Below are 15,042 nucleotides of genomic sequence, written 5' to 3'. Positions count from 1 at the left end.
GAATTACAATTACTTGCATCATTTGAGTGTGCTCGTGATGCAAGCTACAGAACTTTGATTGGTAATTATGATGCAGTTTAAGGCAACTTATGAAGTTCTCTATTTCATAATGGCTGCTCTTTTGCGTTACTTTGATCATGGTTGTGAATGACTCTCTGCATATACTAGGTGTCAGCATCAGATGCAGCTATAGCTTTTCTAAGCGCCTATCGGCAGCCGGTTTCTGCTCGTCAGTCGTAAATTTTGCAGTCGAGACGCTGCCAAAAAAAAGAAAGAAAATGAAATGTATAGAGCAAGTAAAGATAGGACTGAAACGAAACACCCTAAGTTCCGGCTGGAGGTGGTGCCGTATGCACTACACACAATGATGCAGAACCTTAAACATGCAGCAACCAACATTGTGTGCTCCTCTCCTGCTTTAAGCTCTAACAAGCCGTCAAATCTGTGTCATCGCATATGATGTAACAGCAGATGATGTCGCTGAACAAGACACAAGAATCCCTTGAAGATAATGTTTTTAGCAATGTATGCTATCGTGGAAAAAATCAAACTAATACAAGTTAAAGTTAAATGAAACGAGCTATTTTGTTTTCACTTTCAAGACTTCGCATGATGTTGGCACGAGTTCAAATTGTACGCATAATTTGGGTCTTGTACCATCAATGCGGACGCTGCGGACGCGATTTCCACCGCGTCTGGTGCCAGCGCGCACCAACCTTTACTAAGGGCGCAGTATAAAAGTTTATTCTCTCTCTCTCTCTCATTTCATCGCACGCTATCGTGCTTGGCAGAGCCACCATGGTGGATGCCGAATTCTTGAAAGCCAGCATATATGAAGTGCACGACCGAGTGTGTGATTTTTTTTTTGTACATACTTTCCTGCTCACTATATCTACAGAGCATCGCTGCTAATGAACAGATTATGGTTAGTCTTCTGCACCATGTATCCGTCTTAAATGAATTGGCCTATGCAATCGGTAAGCATTTCTTGTTTAATTTCTAATATGGAAGCGCCATTTAACACTACTCAAGTTCAAGTTTTTTCACTTTTTTTGTGTGTGTACGTGATAACATCATTAGTGACGTTATTTCATTCGGTGGTCCCATAGTTATGAAACTGTCAGGTGGACCACCTATGCATATCAAGTATAGATTGTACCGTGATATAAAAGGAATACATGAGCAATAAATATTAACAGAAAAGCTAGGAGAAACGCAAATTACAAAAGTAAAAGCAAACAAGTGAAAGGAAGCAACGATATAGATTTATGACAATATACAACAATTAGCTTAAGCTGGAAAACATATGCAACTGCAGAAATAGCGCAGGCTAAATGACATTATTTAAATATTGAATTCAATAAAACATAACAACAAAGCCACCGTACAAATCGGTGCCTCAATAAGCAAAAACAAAATTTCTGCTTCCAGAAACAATAGAAACATATACACTATATTTTTTGTGATATACACATGAGTAGCAAATGAAAAAAAAAACTGGAAGAAAAGGGAAGAAAGCGGAAGCAACAGGTAATATAATTAAAACGAGAATGTAAGGATTGATAATTAGTGCAATTTTTCATAGAGTTTGTCTAGTACATGTTTCTTGGGAAAGTATAGAACTATATGTACCGATGATTATGATATAATTTCGTATGGTACAGAATTCCAAATAGATGTCCCAGAGAAGATGGCAGTCAATTTTCCATATTTTGCTGGAACACGGGGGACAAATTAATTATCGATTGCAAGAAACCTGATATATCAGTATTTTTAGGAGATAATTTAGAAATTACGAAAATGGTTCTACTTAAATTGAGGACGACGCAACAAGCTATGGAAAGAAGAATGATGTGTGTAACGTTAAGGGATAAGAAGAGCAGATTTGGTGAGGGAACAAACGCGAGTTAATGACATCTTAGTTGAAATCAAGAAAAAGAATTGGGGGCATAGGCAGGACATGTAATGAGGAGGGAAGATAACCGATGGTCATTAAGGGTTACGGACTGGATTCCAAGGGAAAAAGAGCGTAGCAGGGGGCGGCAGAAAATTAGGTGGGCAGATGAGATTAAGAAGTTTGCAGGGACAGCATGGCCACAATTAGTACATGATTGGGGTAGTTGGAGAAGTATGGGAGAGACCTTTGCCCTGCACTGGGCGTAACCAGGCTAATGATGATGATGATGATGAATTTAGAAAAACCGAGGTTAAGGTGTCATAACTTTTAAGCTTGAATATAAATAGTGATATATCACTATTGCAACAAATAGATTACCACTATTTGAACATTACTGTTGAAACAAAGGCTAAAGCCTTTGTTTCAATAGTTCTGTTAGTGGAGGAATAGTCATGCTTTGGTACAATGGTTTCGAGTGCGTAAAAATATTATTAAGAGTCATTAGTCGGAGCGCTTGATTTCCGAGGCGTTGAAGGGTGTCTAGGTGACAAAAGTAAGTGCTACCCAAGACGATATACAGTAAGAGAGATGGCTGTGATTGGAGAGTAATATATTGAAAGAGAAATATGTCTTTGGAAATAGTTATGGGATTTAAGGATTGCATGTATGACAAAAGAAACTTTCTTTATTGGTGAATGAACGTGAAGATTATATTTTAAATGTTCGTCTAAAGTCACACCTAGAAACTTGGTGCTTTTAGTAGTAGGTATACATTCTAATCTTATCGTGAGCACCAAGGGAGCCACTTTTAATAATCGTGAATGAAATATTATAAATTTAGTTTTTGCGAATCTAGTCGAGCCTTTAATTTACTCAATCATCTCATATTTTTCGCCTTGGAACCAACACGCGTTCAGTATCGTATCACATTCTGACTAGCGTAAGTTCTGCACTGTGCAAATGGACAGATTCTAGCGTGGGCATTTACGTTCTTTGTGTAAATGCACTCCTGAACTATTTAAGTTTGTTGCACTACACTGTTTTTGCCCTGATGTAGCAATAAAACAGCCAAGGAAGCACGAAAAGAAGGGAAGAAGGAATGGCTTAAGAACTAAACAAGCATAACTGAGCAAACTATCACATTCTGGCCCTGAGAAGCATTTAAAGTTTCACCGACGATGACGACACTCCCTATGCGAAATTTGAGCGCAGCTCTATATGCGTATTCATTTCTCAATATATTCTCGTCTGTCTATACATATTCTATCTCTCTCGTGCGGCCCATTGCAAACAGAGTGAATTCTGGAGCGACTGCCTCGCTAACAGGGAGATCGCGAAAGGTAGAGCGTGGGTGACAGGTGGGTGCTATTCACAGCAGCTGCCGCAGACGGACCTCCGCTGATGCAATGCTTTGTTTCTATATATGGTATCGGTCGACGCTCTCGCCGCATGCCATCAATGAACAGACGACGACGCGCTACTCTGGCGCCATCCCTTAGCGGTCGTCGCCGCGAAGCCCATCTTGCGCGGCACTGCTCTTCTTCTTACCCTTTTGCCATACCTTCCTCCTCCGCTTTCCTCCTCGCGCCCTTCTGGCTATCGCCGTCTGTCATCCCCCGCTGCGCTCCGCATTCGCTCGTTGATTCTTCGGTGGGCTCGTTCGCATGGTTACGCCGAAGGAGGACGCCCAGGGACGACGCCGAGGGACGACGCCGACGCGTAACGCAGGAAAGAGCGCCTAAACAATCGTTATGGATGACGTACTTACCCCACATTCTTAGAGCATAAGTAACGTAACCAAATACATACGTTCGATACCCCAAGCTTTATTGGTGAAATTGTTCGTTTTTGCTAGAAAGGTCAAAACGTAGTCGGCGCTTATGAGTTCAGGCAGTCTTCTGTCCAGTTGCTTTCTCGTAACACTGCGCGGCAATCGTGTCTATAGTCTTTTTGTGTTCCGGCTGCAAAATAAAAGCAGTATCATAGTCAGCATTTCACACGTATTTTTCGCGTTTCGAGTCGTCTCCGTTGCAATATGTGAATTCATACGTAGTCATTATCTCAGCCTTAAGGGCGCTGAGCTAAAGTTTTAAAGCGCGTTTTGCTTTGATACTGCACTGTCGCATGTATTTGGAATCCACCACATAATGTTATGAACTTTGCGATTGTCAGCTAAGCCTCGTCTCCTCTTTCATCGGTAGTGACAACACTATTCGATATAACTACATATATACAGGGTGTCCCTACTATCACGCACCAAAACTTAAATATATGAAAATGCCACGTAGCTGGACAAAACCAAAGTGATGTGGTTTGCCGTCGCTTGGAGATACTCAGATCATTTTTTTGCATTCCATCTTTTTTACATAATGAGTCTTAATTAGTTGATCAATTCTCAGTTATTATAAGGGGGTGGCAAAGGTAAATGAGAAAATTGCAGAGCAACATGAAAAACTCCCGATAGATGTTTATGTTGCTCAATTCGTGTTGCATAAAAGTGTGTTTTTTTTTCCCCCGCATGAAACAAGCCTGTGAATAAACTCAAAATTGCCGCGCGACTGGCCGCTCGAGGTACTTTGCGTGCCATCGTGGCTACTTTCACGCTCGGGAAAACAATTTTATGTAGCACGTATTGAGCAACATAAAACTGTATCGGGAGTTTTCTATGCTGCACTACACCTTTTTCATGGACACTTGTCATCTAATTATAATATTTGAGGAATTGATTAAGACTAATTATGTAACTAGGTGGATTGCAATAAAATATTCTGAGTGTCTCCAAGCGGAAGCAAACAACGTTACCTTGCTACTGCTCAGCTACGAGGCATTCTCATATTTTTAAACCTTGGTGCATAAAAGTTGGTACGCCCCTAAAAATCACTTTAGCTTGGGACCGCATCTTATTGAGCTCCGTCTTCTGGCAATTTTATTGTATTCCTGATAAACGTTTGCCGACAGAAACTGTGCAGTTCTGCTGCTCAGCTCCGGATCTCTCCTTCTATACTGGCCATGCATGCGGTATGCAGAAGTGTTAACGTCGTAAGATTTCACTAGGTGCTAAACAACGACTAGACATCAAAATGATTCTTCAATCATGAACAATTTCGTTTCTTCTTGCCAAAGTGTTTCTGTAAAAAGCAAGCCATCAATCAATTAAAAATATGGCGAATCTCATTTGTTACGAAGAGCGAGCTGTACGTTCATGAGGATTCCCAGATGTTTGGATGGTCGGCATAAACAGCGGTATTTAGAGGTGGGTGTTATTTATGCACCAAGCGCAGCGTCCGTTGCCCGGGGGTCTCGGCCATCATGACGAGGCCTTGGCGCCCGATGGAACTGGCTGGCGACAGCGGCGTCGGTGAGAATCTTTCCAGGACGAAAAACTCAATCTGTTAGGTCGTGTCGCCTACAACCCCTACGCAACGTCTGTCCTAGATGGAGCAGCAGGCGACACTATATCTATACGAACTTTCTTGGCAAGCGACGCAGCGTTCCAAGCAGTGTCAGGAGTGCTACTCCAATGCTCTGTCCACTGTCCCGATTCCTCCAACGATGCTCCAACGAACCGGTGGTGCTCCAACACCCTCTTCTCTCCAGCAGCAAAGAAGATTATAATGATGTCTGCGAGTATACCCATCGAGACGGGCGGCAAGAAATAGTCAGCTAGCCTGCTTGAGCTAGTTAGGCTTCATTTGTTGCATTCTAGCATTCTGCCTATATATCCTTGATATTTTGTATCTTCCTTAAAGCCTCCATCTCTACATGCTACACTTACTTATACCTGTAACGACCCTATAGTCCTGCACCAGAGTGGCCAATCCTGCTCTGGTGAGGGAGTGCGTTACCGGTTCTGGTCACCGGGATTAGGCCACACTCCAGGCCTGTTTATGCAATTTTATCAACACGCGGATTTTTTCGATCCGGTGGAAAATTGCGCGGCACCGGGATTCGAACCACGGACCTCCTGCACGCGAGGCGGGTGTTCTAACTCTACGGCGCCGCTGCACCGCTCCGGACAGGCCGCCGTTGGAATATGAACCTGGCAACGTTTAACGCTAGAACGTTATCTCGTGAGGCGAGCCTAGCAGTGCTATTAGAGGAATTAGAGGGCAGTAAATGGGATATGATAGGGCTCAGTGAAGTTAGGAGGCCAAAAGAAGCATATACAGTGCTAAAAAGCGGGCACGTCCTGTGCTACCGGGGCTTAGCGGAGAGACGAGAACTAGGAGTCGGATTCCTGATTAATAAGAATATAGCTGGTAACATACAGGAATTCTATAGCATTAACGAGAGGGTGGCAGGTCTTGTTGTGAAACTTCATAAGAGGTACAAAATGAAGGTTGTACAGGTCTACGCCCCTACATCCAGTCAGGATGACCAGGAAGTCGAAAGCTTCTATGAAGACGTGAAATCGGCGATGGGCAGAGGGAAAACAAAATACACTATACTGATGGGCGGCTTCAATTCCAAGGTAGGCAAGAAGCAGGCTGGAGACAAGGCAGTGGGGGAATATGGCATAGGCACTAGGAATAGCAGGGGAGAGTTATTAGTGGAGTTTGCGGAACAGAATAATATGTGGATAATGAATACCTTCTTCCGCAAGCGGAATAGCTGAAAGTGGACGTGGAGGAGCCCGAACGGCGAGACAACAAATGAAATAGACTTCATACTCGGCGCTAACCCTGGCATCATACAAGATGTGGACGTGCTCAGCAAGGTGCGCTGCAGTGACCAAAGGATGGTAAGAACTCGAATTAGCGTAGACCTGAGTTGTGAAAGGAAGAAACTTGTACATAAGAAGCCGATCAATGAGTCAGCGGTAAGAGGGAAAATAGAGGAATTCCAGATCGAGCTACAGAACAGGTATTCGGCTTTAGCTCAGGAAGAGGACCTTAGTGTTGAAGCAAAGAACGACAATCTTGTGGGCTTCATTAAGCAGTGTGCAGTAGAAGTCGGTGGTAACTCTGTTAGACATGATACCAGTAGGTATCTCTCTCTCTTTTACTAGCATCTTCCTTCTTAAAAGGGACAATAAAAAGAACCAACGCCTCAATGGGTCCTCCCAATATCTCGTTATGTTAACGGCCATGAGCAAACTATAGGCAACGTTTGCAAATCATCCCACCCTGTACGTAAGATAGCAGGGTAACACGGTTACTGTACGATCCTTCTGGTTTCATCTTGTTATCATCGCACTAAAACCACACAGAGTGTGCCCGTGGGCTCATCGTCCTTGCTAGAGCTTCTTTTTCTAACATTGATAATAAGAGCAGGAAAGGAGCCGACTTACGTGAGTGTTGCTAAATTCTTCGTACTGAAAGAAAGACACAACACAATGATGTCGAGAGCAGTCTTTTCCCGCATTTTTTGATGTAATATTTGTGCAGAATTAATCACACTCATTAATCCTGAATACATATGTTGCGCCTTTAGCTTAATCTGCAAATAATGATTATTATAGTGCACGATATTAAGCTTGATAGTAGGAAGCAAACAATATAGCCATCTGGTGGACCTTCCCACCTTTCTTACGTTTCTCCTTTTTAGTTTCCTTCTATATTTGAAAAAGTAGGATATGCAATCTAGACTTATATGCAAAAATGAAGAGTTCCACAACACGACACAAAGATTGATGACCCTGTAGCTCCACTAGAATTTCAGGCGAATGTAGCAGGTGGAGCATCGCTCCCTATGTTGGCTTATGCTCTCACCTCCATATACCTGTGACCAGCACCTGTAATCCTGCGGTGACAAGACTTCGTGTGCTGTATTAGAGAACCCGTTCGCGTCCCCATACCAATTATTTGCGCTCTATAATTTGTTAAATTGGTAGGTCATGTACCTGTTGACGTGTCGCTGACTCCTACCTCCTCTGTGTGTACGAGGAGGGCTAGCTCCATGTATTGAAAATGCGATTATGAAGGCCACACCAACGCGCCTTGAGACCACCATGACTGCCGTGAGCGCATTTGCATACATTTATGTAGGCCACAGAAGCGCAGCTTAAAAAGGGCGACAAAGAACGTTCACAACGAATGAATTATGGAAACGCGGAAATAGAACGTGTGCAGCAAGACTTCATGCTGAAAGCATACTCCGCGCTCACCAATGCCTCTCCCGCGTCGAGCGACGTCTTGCAGACAAGGAGCACCACTTCGGCATCGCTCATTCCCGTGAACATTGCTATCTGATCGTTCCAGTGATTTAGAACCTGCAGCAGAGCCGTTGCGTCTTAACAGATCCCACGATACAGTCCAAGCAAGCCGCAAGTATATTGTATTGTTAATGCTTGTGCTTGTTAGTGTTATAATTAAAAGTAAGTTTAACTGCTATAAGTAAACATTAAGCTTATCAGGAAATTTAACGAACGCCTACTGGATAGATGGCTCACGTTGCAGCATACTTTCCATGCGGACTGGGCCACCATATTACTGCCTATACAAAATTTTCTGACTACAGAAACTAAATATTAGGGGAAATCCACGATACTTTAGCGGATGCACGTAGATAAACAGCAAACAGCCAGTATCGTTAAAATCGCAACTCATTCGGGGTTTACGACTCATTCTACAACATAACACGGTGGTATCAGAGACTGTAGTACGCCTTCTTGGGCATCGTACACTTACTTATTCCTTTTAACGCGTGAAACAGCGCGAACAAACGGAGACATGGCACTGACTTTCCAAGTAATTTATTAGGCAATGCCGAACTGAATTGAATTCTGGGGTTTTACGTACCAACACCACGATCTTATTATGAGGCACGCCGTAGTGGTGGACTCCAGAATAATGTTGACCACCAGATGATCTTTAACGTCCCCCCCCCCCCTATGCACGGGACATGGGCGTTTTTTATAAGCAATGTCTCGCATATACAGGGTGTTCCAGCTGCAAACGCCACGTAGCTGGACAGAACAAAAGTAGTGTTGTTTGCCGCCGCTTGGAGGTACTCAAACTGTGCCTTTCATTCCGCCTAATTAGATAATTGGTCCTAATTAATTGGTCAACTCCTCAAATATTCTAATTAGATGAAGTGTCGATAAAAAAAGTTTACAGTGACATGAAAAGCTCCCGATACAGCGTTCTGTTCTTCAATAAATGCTACATAAAAGAGTTCTTCCGAGCGCGAAAGAAGGCCGCAAATGCACGCGAAATTATCGCGTGACTGGCCGCTCGAGGCACTTTGCGTGTATTCGCGGGCTTCTCTCACGTTCGCAAAAGCACTTTTATGCAGCACGTACTGAGGAACAGAAAGCTGTACCAGGAGTTTTTCATGTCGCTCTACAATTTTCTCATTGTCACTTATAATCGAATTATAATATTTCAGAAGGTAATTAAGTAAGACTAATTATCTAATTAGGCGGAATAAATTATATAGTTTGAGTATCTCTAAGCGACCTACTTAACATTACTTTTGTTCTGTGCCGCTACATGGCATCTGTGTATTTTTAAACTCTGGCTAAAACTAGTCGGGACACCCTGTATAAGGGAATGTCGAAAACCAAACCAAGCAAACCGTACATCGCAGGACACACGGTAAGCTTCAATCACGCAGCGAAATCTAGACACAATCAAGATTGATGCAAATCGCGAAATTTGTTCTCGCGAAGAATCATCGTTAATATGAACACTTACCTACTCGCTCACCTCACCATCTCGCTTAAGCGCACTTAAACCAGGCATAGCACGTTGACCTAGTAAGTTGACTTAGTAAACTTACAGTAAAAAAAAAAAAGAGGTGGCCCCGCTCAGGTTGCGATGGAGACAAAGGTTTGGAGGCGCGATCGGAAAGAGCGATACGATATGTGGAAACTGCGGCAAGAGCATTTGCTCTCCGTAACGACTATGATTGTTGTTCTGGTAAACAATTAAAGTGCACTAAAGCACATGGACAAGAAACTAAATCGGCGGAACTGGTGTCACCCGACAGCAATGTTTGTTAGAAAGGCAAGACGATGCACTGAGAAGCTGTGCACAACAACCTCACCCTCGCTCCCGCCCCTTGTAACCATCAGCACCATTCTTCTTTCTTTTTTTTTTTTGCTTTGTGTGAAGCTAAAAGAATATGTTTTTAACAATATTGACAATGTAGTAGTTGGTAGTTGTATGCGACCCGTGTACAGAATCGGCGTCACTGTCAAAATTCCATCTCTGCGGTGCTCTCGAATCTGGTTCGAGGTGTCTCGGAGGAAACGGAAGGTGGAATGGAAGGGCGGTCAAACAGACGCGTGTCCGCTTTGCTACCATACGCGGGGGGAGGGGGGAGAGGGAAAAGGGTCTTTGAAGGAGCATGGTAGTTTTTATGGCGACAGCAATTATATGGACACTACAGGCGCATTTCTGCCGTCGGCGTCTTCATGATCCGTATAAAGCCCAAAAGCGATAACATCGTAGCCGCACGCCGTATGCTCTATTCTATGCGCGAGTGAAAGCATCCGAGGGAAAGCCGACGATAGCGGTCAAACTCGCGCGCGCAAGGGAGGAAAGAGGGCAGGAAGCGCGCCGTCTTCTGTCGTGCGCAAGGCACCGGGAGGAGGGGAGGAGGGGGGTGCATTCTACTCCGCCGGTTGCTGCGTATGGCGCGGCCGCGCGGGCCCTATCCTTGAAAGCCATCTGCGACAAGGACAGAGCCTGCCGAGGGTTGCTAGCTTCACGTGGGCTTTGTTTTCGCCACTTAGCGTAGAAGCGAGAGGCAGTCCGAAAGTGAATCCACTCGCCGCTGCTTCCGCGCTTTGTCACTCCAGCGTTTTGACAGCAAGTTCTCGCGGTCATCGAGTGAGTTGTGTTCATGTTTGCTTGTGCGCGCGTGACACCATGCTTGTCATTTAGTTGCCGAATATTTACAAGTTTATACGGCCGATAATACTATTATGTTTACTTCGTATCGTCTATTAAATTGCAATCGCAATCGATGCTTCGTCTTTCGGCGTAACTTCGACTTTTTAACGCGAGAGCGTTAAGGGCCTCGTGTCGCAGAAAATCCGATGTCGGCGTCGGCCGACGGCAGTGCTGTCCGTCAGAAAAAAAATCATCCTGAACCACAACCACACAGGCCCTCCGCATGGCTCATAGGCGTTAATGAACTCATTGCATTTCTCAAACTAAAATGCGTCAGAAAATTCATACAGTTCAACTTTAACACAACCTGCAGACATGATAGCGTCTGAATGTGATTTGGATATACGAGAATATAGCTTAAATATACGACATGACATGACAAGAACATTATTTGAGTCCTGAGAGACTGAGATCTTGGGGAGCCAAAACCGAAGGCTCCCGAAGGTCAAGTCGGTGGCTCCGCCCACGATGGGACCGGGAGATCAAGTCCCGCCGCAATGTTGTGGGCCCTCTGGGCATCCTGGAGTTGAATATGGAGATTGCTGCTCTTGAGAGATTCCTGCCATTGTTCTTTCGTGATGGGTGGAGAGGCGTTAAGTGCTGGGCACTGTTAGGGTTGGCGCCTGGCACCACGTGCAGAAATGAATTTCAACCAACCATCTCTCACCCTGCCTCGTCGAAATGAGGCGTGACTTCGCCTGCTATCGTTGGCGTCTCGCACCTCGTGCAGAAAGAACTTTCTCTCACCCGACCTTCTTCCACCAGGCCTCGTCGAAATGAAGCATGACTTCCTAATTCGCCATGACCATTTCCAGTGTCTGCCGGTATGGCGGCAGCCCCGCAATGTACATGACTCTTTTGTGTGTGTGTGTGTGCGTGCGTGTGTGTGTGTGCGTGTGTGTGTGCGTGTGTGTGTCTGCGTGTGCTTGTGCGTGCGTGTGCGTGTGCGTGCGTGCATGTGTGCGTGTGCGTGTGCGCGGGTGCGTGTGTGCGTGTGTGCGTGTGCGCGTGTGCGCGTGTGCGTGTGTGCGTGCGTGCGTGACGTTAAAGGGACCCGTTCCTCGAACGGCCAAAAGAAGAACTTCCACGAACCAGCCACGCGCAAGGGAGACGGAAAAGCGTCTACAATTCTAGGAGGTGAGATGGCCTCCTCCTTTCAGCAGGCTTTCAGTAGCGGTCACGTGACGTTGACGGAAGTAAGAGCCCTCCTCCTTTCAGCAGACTTTCAGTGCCGGTCACGTGACGTCGACGGAAGCAAGATCCCTCCCACGATTGTGGAGAGCCTATTTAAGGGGCTCCGAAATGTACTTTTGATCACTTCATTCTCTTTTCATTATCTTTCATCTATCTTTGAATAAACCGTGCAAGTTTCGCACTAGAAATCGTCTCGCCCTTGCTTGGTCGCCATGGTCTACTGGATGCCTGCAGCCCGCCGACAACGCCACGCTACCAATAGGTAACGTCGGTAGAGCTTCGATAGGCAGGCACCGCTACAACTCGCAGCAGTACGATACGCTACCCTGGAGTACGCAACAGCACAGCCATAGCATGTGCTCAAAAGTGCATGAGTCATGACCACATTTTGGGCACGACGGTGAGTGGTCAGGATCTATCCTGTTAAGAGACCGAGGAGTGGGATACGATCGGGTTTGCAGAAGTATGAGTGTGCTAGCCTGAGGTTTGTTCAGTTTGAAGTGAGGGGGTGGAAATTTTCTGCGCAGTCGATAATGTGAAACAATTTTGTGGAAAGTACATAGTGGATCTTTGTGGATGTTGACCTCGTTCCAAGCCTGGCTACCCACGACAGCGCGGTACGTGAAATCGCGCGCTCTCCGGCGGGCCTGCTCGTTAGGATTACATACAAGCGGGTTACTAAGCTATCTAGATGGGGTGGGAACCACGAGATGTGGTATCCTCCTTCGCTGCTCTCCCTAGTTCTTTGAAGTGCTTTAATCAAAATACTGTTCGCCTGTTGAGATACGAGCGCGGACGAGAACGATCTAACCTCCGTGCGCGAGTCCGAAAAGACGATAGCGGGAACTTTTGAGTTGTGAAAAGCCAGAGCGATCGCCACTTCCTCCGCCACATGGGCAAACTTATTATAAACAGAGGCTGCGTTGACCAGGTTGCCTCCCGCGTCTACCACCGAGACAGCGAACTTATCCCCACTGTCATATCTGGCAGCATCGACAAAGAGGGCATGTACTTTCTGCTGATTGATCTTTTAAGGATGGACTTGGCTCTCGCGAATCTTCTACCCTCGTTATGCACTGGGTGGATGGTTCGCGAGGCGGGGTCAATCATTATACGAGTTCTGGTTTCGCGGGTCAAGCTAACTTTGGTCGCCGGTTCATGTCGGGGTTGGATTCCCGCTTCCTCTAAAATCTTGATCCCTGGCTTAGTGGATGAAAGTCTCATTATTTGAGCCGCTGTGTGAGCTTCTATTAGCTCATCGATGGTAATATGGAGACCTAGCTCCAGCAGCTTCTCAGTGCTTGTGGACTGCGGAAGGCCGAGCACGCGCTTGAGAGTCGAGCTTGGCCTTTTCCGCTTTACCCCAATTAAGGTACGGCGCGATGCAGATAACACGATTCAGGAAGAATACCTGATAAGCCCTCAGCAAATTGTCCTCTTTGAGACCGCCTCTTCGATTTGAGACGCGGGCTACAAGACTTAGGACATTACTAGCCTGTCCAGTGAGCCTGTCGAGAGCCGTCGAGTTACATCCCTTGGCATAAATGAGGAGACCTAGAATCTTGACCGAGTCCATCCTCGGTATGGGTTGCCCATTTTTAGCTCGAATTTCTATCAGCAGAGTTTCCAGAGGCGCAAGGTTTCTGACCCCTTGTGTTGACTGGCGGTGTAACAGTAGCTCTGATTTAGCGAGGGAGAGTTCAAGGCCCCTGTTTGAAAGAAAGTCTTCGGTAGCCTCCAATGCGCTTTGTAACGAGTGTTCGAGCATGGCTGGCGATCCGCCCGGCACCCAGATCATGATATCATCCACATAAATGGCATGACCCACGTTCGGGATTGCAGCGAGACGAGTGGAGAGTTTGTGCATGGCTGTATTAAATAAGAGGGGGGAGAGGACCGAGCCCTGCGGGGTGCCGCAGGTGCCTAGTTCGTAGGGTCCGCCCGTGACCATGCCTAGTCGGAGGTGTGCCTTGCGATCCGCGAGGAAAGATCTGGTGTAATCATGAAACCGCTGGCTCAGGTTGAGAGACGAAATTTCCGTCAGGATGCGTGTACGCGCGACCCTGCCGAAGGCCTCGAGAGGTCCAGTGGGTGGATCCCTTTCACGTCGCGAGTAGGGTTATCAAAGATTGCTTTCTTAAGCAAAAGCATAGCGTCCTGCGTGAACAACGCCTGTCTAAAGCCGATTAGGTTGTGTCTAAAATTCTCCTTGTTTTCAATATGTTCAGTGATCCTGTTATGTATCGCGTGCTCCGCAGCCTTGGCGATGCATGATGTAAGGGAAATAGGCCGCAAATTATATATATGTGGGGGTTTTTCCTGGTTTGGGTATGAGTCCCACTTTTGCGGTCCGCCAGTCTCTCGGGGCCTGTTCACTTTTCCATACCTCATTTATTTTGGCCGTGACTATCTCGATTGCCGTATTGTTTAGGTTCCTGAAGAGTTTGTTCGTGATTCCATCAGGTCCCGGGGCTGATTTGCAGTTTCAATTAAAGAGAATGTGTCTGATCTCTGACACGGTGAAAGGTTCGTCTAGATCAAGTGCCGAGAATCCCATGTAGTTAACACGCTCTACCGGTCGATCGGTTTGTGCTAAGTTGTTGGTTAATTCCGTGTCGGTGAGACCGATTGCAGTTTGTTTTGCAACGGATAGGTTCATTAAACCTATCCGTTGCAAGGATAAGGGTGTCCTTAGACTATTTATCGTTGAGGAGACCAATCAATAAGCTCCATTTGCTACCTGTTCGCATACGCCCGTCCGTTTCGGTACACGTCTCATCCCATTGCTGCAGGACGAGCTGGGCCGAATAGGTTTCAACCTCCTTGTTAAGAAGTGCGATTATCGATCTGAGTTTACGATTAAGCTTTCGGGTCTTCCACCTGGATGAGAGGGCGTATTTGGCCTCCAGAAGGTGAGCGAGTCTCGAGTCCATTTTAGGAACTTCAAGAACCGTAATGATTTCTTTGGTTGCTCCTTTAACTGCCATGTTCAGATGCTCTAGCAGATCTGCATACGTCTCATCTGGCGGGACTGTGTCATTTCTGATTTTTCGAAAAAGGTCCCAGTCCACATACTCATATCTCGCGGGTGTGGGTTTGACACGCAGCAGA

General features: G+C 45.9%; 1 protein-coding gene across 7 annotated transcripts in view; it reads right to left on the bottom strand.

Moving 5' to 3' along the window:
- Positions 1-3,707: 3,707 nt before the first annotated feature.
- Positions 3,708-15,042, bottom strand: part of LOC142582612 (uncharacterized) — a 156,092-nt gene continuing 144,757 nt past the window's right edge. For 6 of the 7 annotated variants that reach the window (XM_075692504.1, XM_075692505.1, XM_075692508.1 and 3 more), the window contains 3 exons: positions 8,004-8,108; positions 7,188-7,211; positions 3,708-3,858 (listed from right to left, as the gene is read on the bottom strand). In XM_075692504.1, the coding sequence (XP_075548619.1) occupies positions 3,784-3,858; positions 7,188-7,211; positions 8,004-8,108 (204 nt within the window). In that variant the 3' untranslated portion in view covers positions 3,708-3,783. The remainder of the gene's footprint in view (positions 3,859-7,187; positions 7,212-8,003; positions 8,109-15,042) is intronic. The other variant, XM_075692507.1, reaches the window with a different exon arrangement.

The sequence above is a fragment of the Dermacentor variabilis genome, chromosome 5 (genome assembly GCF_050947875.1).
Source record: "Dermacentor variabilis isolate Ectoservices chromosome 5, ASM5094787v1, whole genome shotgun sequence".
NCBI lineage: Eukaryota > Metazoa > Arthropoda > Arachnida > Ixodida > Ixodidae > Dermacentor > Dermacentor variabilis.
Note: the sequence above shows the minus strand (reverse complement) of the source record. Positions and strands in the feature narration are given on the sequence as shown.